The sequence below is a fragment of the Hipposideros armiger genome, unplaced genomic scaffold (genome assembly GCF_001890085.2).
Source record: "Hipposideros armiger isolate ML-2016 unplaced genomic scaffold, ASM189008v1 scaffold_2, whole genome shotgun sequence".
NCBI classification, from domain to species: domain Eukaryota; kingdom Metazoa; phylum Chordata; class Mammalia; order Chiroptera; family Hipposideridae; genus Hipposideros; species Hipposideros armiger.
The window spans coordinates 2996216-3003442 of NW_017731352.1; the positions used below are offsets into that span (position 1 = coordinate 2996216).

The 7227-nt window shown below is 34.3% G+C and overlaps 1 protein-coding gene across 4 annotated transcripts in view; it reads left to right on the forward strand.

The window, feature by feature from the left end:
• Positions 1-7227, forward strand: part of SANBR (SANT and BTB domain regulator of CSR) — a 63246-nt gene that overhangs the window by 41144 nt on the left and 14875 nt on the right. For all 4 annotated transcript variants that reach the window (XR_002122739.1, XM_019632347.1, XM_019632209.1 and 1 more), the window contains exons 12-15: positions 1868-2013; positions 2752-2851; positions 3851-3883; positions 4805-4904. Coding sequence is in view for 3 of the 4 variants with exons in the window: in XM_019632347.1 (XP_019487892.1) it covers positions 1868-2013; positions 2752-2851; positions 3851-3883; positions 4805-4904 (379 nt within the window). In the remaining variant the exon portion in view is untranslated. The remainder of the gene's footprint in view (positions 1-1867; positions 2014-2751; positions 2852-3850; positions 3884-4804; positions 4905-7227) is intronic.

Here is a 7227-nt window from a genome sequence, read left to right on the forward strand (position 1 = left end):
GCCCAGCTCCAGGTTGAGCTGTTGTTCAGCATCTTAGCTGTAGAGGGCAGTGTCACTGGCCCTCATATGTGGGATCCGAACCGGGGTCCTCTGGCGTCCCAAGCCACTCTTAACCAACATGCCACTCGGCCGGCCCACTTACAGTAATCTTAAAACTATCAGGTGCCTATGAATAGATCTAACAAAATATGTGTGAGAACTCTATATAAAAAACATAAAACTTTATTGAGAGAAAATAAAGAAAACTAAAAAAATGGTTTATTGTACCATATTCATCGATGGGAATACTCAATATTATAGATGTAAATATTTCCCAAACTGATCTATATAGATCAATGCGGTTTCAATAAAAATCCTAATGGGTTTTTATAGGAACTTTGCTAAGCTGATTCTAAAGTGTATATGGAAATGCAGAGGGCCAAGAATAGCTAAGATACTCTCAAAGAATACAAAGGTAGAAGTACTTGCTCTGCCTAATATCAAGATTTATTATAAAACTTTGATTATTAAGACAGGGTGATACTGGCAGAGTAGGTGGATGGACCAATAGAAAAATATAAAGTACTCAGCCACTTGGATACTTGGCTGTGACATAGGTGGCATTACAGAGCAGTGGGCAAAGAATAGACTTTCCAATAAAGGGTACTGTGACAGTGGGATATCCATATCAGGGAAAAAATGGATTTGGACTCTAGCCCAAACTATTCACAAAAAAGACTTATATGTGAAAGGAAAACTAATAAAGCTATTAAAAGGTAATGGTATACTCTCTCAAGAGTGCAAGCTCTGAGCAACAGCGGTTTGAGTCCTGGCCCGAGCTGAGATGCCGCTGAGCTGCCAACAGGTGGCAGGATGGCTCAGCTAAAAAACAAAAAACAAAACAAAACAAAACAAAATAAAAGGTAATGTTATAAAGGAAGAAATTTTAAAATTCAAGTACATCAACTACATTAAATAAACCAAAACTGAAGAGACAAACTCATGGGTGGGACCAGATACTAGCAACACATATCCATAAAGGGTTCATATTAAGATTTTTAAAAAGTCTTACAAATCACTAAGAAAAAGACAGTAGGCACGTTACACAACAAAGTTCCTTGTTCTTGTCCAGTAAATATAAAAAGGAGCTCAACCTAATTGGTAACTGGGGAAATGCAAATTAAAACCAATGAGATACCACTGCACGCTCATTAGGATGATTAAAATTAAAATGTCTTACCAAGTGTTACTGAGGATATAGAGTAATGAGAACTGTCATACACTGCTGATAGTAATATATGTTGGTACACAGGGGCACCTGTGCACCAGGAAGCATGTAAAAGGATGTTCATAATGGTATTATTTCGAATAGTTCCAAACTGGAAACAACCCATCCATCAACTGTATAATAAATTGTGTATATTCACAAAGTAGAATACTATACATTAAAGCAAATGTTAGTTACATGCAACGTTGTGGTTGAATCATAGAAACATGTTGAACAAAACAAGTGAGGCAATATTAAACCATAGTATTTAGAAATGCATACTTAGGTGACAAAAGGATAAAAGCGAGGAAGTGAGTCAGGATAGAGGTCATTTCTTGGGAGGCAGTTATGGGTCCATGGGGACACCTGGATTGTTGGAAATATTCCATTTCTTAATGTAGATGGTGGTTACATGGATATTCTTGGATATTTTTTAAATATACATTTGTTTCCTGCTGCTTTCTGTATGAGTTTTTTTTCCTTTGAGAAAAAGTTGTAAAATGATTGCTATAATATATGACGATATGACCAGGCAAAGAAGAACAAAAACATAGAGTCATCTTTAAAGGAATGTCTCTGTAATGAACCAACCTCTCTGATTTAGTGTCTCTTATACAACAGGGCTGTGAACTGAGGGACCACATAGTTGCTTTTCATGATCTTGGTGAAGATGGAGATTTGCTATCCTGTCCAACTGCTAGAATACTGGAAGATCTGCACCAACACAAAGATGTCATTGTTGTGCCTTTTTCTAAAGACACAGTTAGGTGAGGCAGGGGCAGGGGAAATGCTGTATTGCACCTTTATTCAGTGACTCCCATCTCAGAATCCTCTTTCCCCCAGTGTTTCCCCAATCACTAATGTCAGTACTCAAGTTGTTTACATTATTTCAGAAAGTTTAACTGAAATTATATGTTAACTTACAATAAGAGCAAGCAGGTGTTCATTTGATAGGAAAAACACTTCAAAAATTGGAGATCCAAGGGAAGAAAAACTAATAAAAGGAGTCATTGGTGATTGAAAGGTTGGGACCTGCAATCCAATTTTTGAAGTGGTTTTTTTTTTTTTCTTTTCATTTCCCAAGTTATTTAAGCCCATCTTAAATGCTTAATTGACACAACTAGAAAAATAGTTGATGGTTGAGTTCATCTTTGCATAAATTTGAACTCCTTGAATTCAGCAATTTCTGAAGTCACTTCCATCATTTTGCAACTGCAGCAGGAGTACAGGTTGAGGGTAATAAAGGCTGTTCTCAAAACAGTACCCATTATAGGAACCCATTTCACCACCTGGCAAGTGTGATGCCAGGAGTGTATAGAGTGACTTCTGCTAAGGGAATCACCAGATGAATTAAGAAATGTAAGTGTTGAAGTGGCATACCTTATACTCAAGAACTGTATTTCTAAAGAGCAATTTACAAAACATTTGCAATAAAAAAGATAACATTTGCAATTAAGTTCTTAAAAAATTAAAGATTTCTCTATAAAATGTCTTTTTCTTTTAAGTGATTCTGGGGTTGGGCCCTGTGATGAGAAGGGTCTAGACTGTGATGTTTTACTGGAGCCAACTACACCATGGGGCCCCAAAACTGGAGAGCTCAATGCCGTGAGTAGCGTGTTTTATGTATTCCTTATGTATATAAACAATTAATGACAAAGAAAAAGAAAATGAATGACATTTCATCTTTGACAGAAACCTGATCTGTTTAAATTGAAATTAAAATCTCTAGTCAAGAAGTATTTACTACCTGTTCATAAGGTATTATGTTGAATAAAGGTAATAGGACACGTTTCTTGCCCTCAAAGAATTAATAACTAATTGACTTAAATTTGAGGGGAAAAAAAATAATGTGGCCTTGATGGTTTTTATTATGGACAAATAATGATTTGAGGAATGAAGATAGTATGAATGGGATATTTTGTCCCCTCCTAGTACTATAAACTTTTTTCAGTATGAATTTTTTTTTATTGTGATCAGGAATGCATTTAGTTTCTCACTAGGTTTCAAATTTGAAATATTTTTCAGGTGACCAGGAAGCTTCCATTCCTTTGAGTCTTGTTGCTAACAACTAGGGAGTCTGTTTGCATGTGAACTTCCTGCCTTTGTGTTGGTTAAGGTAGCATGAACTTGAGAAAGTGAAATATTTCATGTAAAATGCGTTATAAACTCCAAACAGCTGCAAGTGTTCAATCATTATCATTTATTTATAAATTATGTACAAAATAGCAAATTAGATTTCTTCACTATCTGTATGTAATCTGGTTCCTTAACTTATCATAGAATATAAACATCAAAAAGTGATTGAAATAGTTAAAAAAAAAAGCTAAAATTATATTATCTCTACATGGAATTTACTTGTCCTTTAGAAATGACACTGGGAAATTTTTTTTTTCTTTTTTTAGGTAAACATATACATCTCCAGACAGGGGATATAAAAGATTATAATACATCATTTTCAGCCTGAGTTTAAACTTATGTTTCAACCTAGAAGGGAACTACACTTTAACTTTTTTCAGCTCTTCTAAAATATTCATATGAAAATAAGGAACGGCAATCTGGGTAGATGCAGATTTATTAATCTCTTATTCTTTTGTCTTTTTATAGTTCTTGTCACTGAAAAACTGGACTCTGCAACTGGTAAGTGAGCAACTATATTCCACTTCCATGGATCTCTTTCTTCCTAAATTAAAGTTTAGTTTAATAGAATCTTATCAGCATCTTATTTTATAGATTTTAATTAAGTGTATATCACCCTTTTCTACAATTTTATACTTACTAAAAATCATTGTTTAAAACAGACATGTACTCCATTATCTGGCTGCATAATCCATCAGCCTCCTTCAGTATATTTTTTTTTTAGCTGAGCCATCCCGCCACCTGTTGGCAGCTCAGCGGCAGCTCAGCTCGGGCTGGGAATCAAACCGCTGTTGCTCAGAGCTCAAACTCTTGAGCGAGCTCTTAACCAACTGAGTCACTCAGCCGGCCCCTTCAGTGACTTTTTAAAAGTTACATTTAGGACATGGAGTAAAGCTACAAATCCATTAAGTTACAAGTATTTGGTTGTTTGATTGGTTGATTTTTTTTTAACTGTTTGCCATTACTATGCCATCTGCCATTAGTATTCATAAAAATGGAGTAGGAATTTGGATCAGTGATGACAAACAGTAGGGTAGGTAGCTGCAGGAAACTGATGTGAATATGTTTAAGTAGTCCAGGACCACACTGACCCAGAAAATGTGCCATGTGCTTGTTTATAAGACTCCTTTAATATTGGCAATTATTATATATTAATTTAATCTTAATATCAGTTGAGTGATAAAGGTGCAAAGCAACAAATACCAAGTACTTGTTAGGTGCCCATAGTCTGCTAGAATGTGTGGAGGAAATAAATAAAAAACCTTTGATGTAATGTGATCTTGTCCTTATGTTGTCTAGGCAGTGGTCATTTTATAAGCTCTTGTTTGACTCATTCACCCAAAATAAATTGAGAAAAAATTCATTTGAGATGTGATAATGTTTTTAATAGGATATGTTGTTTTGTTTTGTTTTTTAATTCAGAAACAACAGTCATTATTTTCAGAAGAAGAAGAATATACCACCGGATCTGAGGTCACTGAAGATGAAGTTGGAGATGAAGAAGAAGTAGCCAAGAAACAAAGTACATTAATTTCTAAGTTAAAATCACCCCTTTTATGAAGGGGTTCCATTCTGAGTGCTTTAATGCAAAGGATGAGGAATTGGCTTTTTAAGTCAACATTGTAGGTTACAACATGGCAAAAAATAAATAAATAAGGGAGGCTCCGTCAAGATTCCTTACCCTGGCACTAATACAGAATACTTATAAAGTCATAAAGGAAGTGCAGAGCACTGAGAAATAATCCCTCCCATTTCAGGTGTAACCTAATGGGTTTCTCAAAATGTATGACTCACATCAATGTATGTGAGATGATTTAAATTGACACTCAAATGAAACATTGAATAATAGTCATCAAAGTGTGACTTTAAAAACATTAAAAACATGATTTTATAGGACTAGAGAATGAACTTGTATCAAAAATTTTCGACTCATTAGTGAGAGACATACTAGGGAAAATTGGTTCAAAGAGCGTTTGAAGATTCAGGTATTTATAGGCATTTGGAAAAAAGGCAGTTAAATGATTGCAAGTGAGATACAAAACTGATTAATGGCTTACAAGGCAATAAACCCCATAACCTTTGGGGTTATCTTTGCTACTAGACAAATCATTTGCATTTCTGTTAGACACAAAAATCTGCTAGTTTACATGAAACTTCATAGATAGCATCTGGGCCTTCGGTAATAGTAGATATAAATAAAAGTCAAACGTGAGGACATTCTCTTAGAGAATTAAATAATTCTTGGGTTGGGCCTGTTAAACAGTCCTCCAGTATGACACTGAAAGGACATGCAGCTCTCCCTTATCTTACTTCCAAGTTTTGTATAACTTTTCTTTACATGTTGAATCACTTAATGAAAAAATTAGTCCTTTATTAATTATTTTTCAATCCTAATTAGTCAAGGAGAAAAATGCTACTATATTGTATTTTTTTCACAGCCGACTGAGGTATAATTTACATGTAATAAAATTCACCCATTGTTGTGTATACACATTGATGAGTTTGGGCATACAGTTGTGTAACCACCACCAAAATCAAGACCTAGTACATCACTCCAAAAAGTTACCTTCTGCTCCTTTACACTCAGTTCCTTTTCGTCAGTCCCAGCCCAGGCAACCACTAATCTGCTTTTTGTCACCTTTTCTAATATCTTATATAAATGGAATCATGAGTAGTCTTTTTGTATCTGGCTCATTTCACTTACTTAGCATGATGTTTTTGAGACTCATCCATATTGTATATATCAGTAGTTTGTTCCTTTTTATAGAAGAATAATATTCCATTGTATGAATACCATAATTAGCTTCCATTTCATGGACATTTGGGTTGTTTCCAGTTCTTGGCTATTTTGAAAAATGCTGCTGTGAACATTTGTGTACAAGTCTGTGTGGACATATGTTTTTGTTTTTCTTGACTAGATAGATATCTAAGAGTGTAATTGCTGGGTTATATGGTAAGTGTATGTATAACTTTATAAGAAACTGCCAAACTATTTTGCAAAGTGACTGTACCATTTTGCATCCCACTAGCAATGTATGAGAATTCCAGTTGTTATGTATTTGTACCAATACTTGGTATTATTGCTGATTTTTTTTTAACTTTAGCCATTTTAGTCCATCTATAGTTCTAAAAATCTTTTCATGTGCTTATTGACCATTTGATTATCTTTTTCATGAAGTGTCTGTTTAAACCTTTTGCCTGTTTTTTTTCACTTTTGCCTATTTTTAATTGAATTTTTTGCCTTATTAAGTTGTAAGAGTTCTATATATATTTTGTTTGCAAGTCCATATTTTGTAGCTATTTTCGTATCATCTTTGACTTGCCTTTTAAATTAATTAATGGTGTCTTTTGAAGAGCAAAAGTTTTTAATTTTGTAAACACTAGTTTTTTAGTTTTCCTTGAAATCTAGTGCTGTGAGTCCTACAAAAATGTTCTTTTGTTTTAGATTATGAATACTTTGTTATTTTTAGGTGCTTTGCATTTCTTATACATTTAGAATGTATACATTTACAAAAATACTGCTGGGATTTCTGTTAGGATTGTGTTGAACCCATATATCATCAATTTGTGGAGAATTGCTTTTTTCACAGTGGCACGTCTTCCAATCCATGAATGTGGAATATCTCTCCATTTATTTAAGTCTTCTTTAATGTTTCTCAACAGTGTTTTGTAGTTTCAGTATGCAGATGCTGAACATCTGTTAGATTTATTCTTTTTTTTTTTTTTAAGATTTTTATTGGGGAATTTGGGGGATGGGAACAGCGGTGGGGAATTGGGGGAAGGGGAACAGACAAGTTGCTGTCCTTTTGTTCTTCAGTCTAATTGTGGAGGACGTTACTTCACTG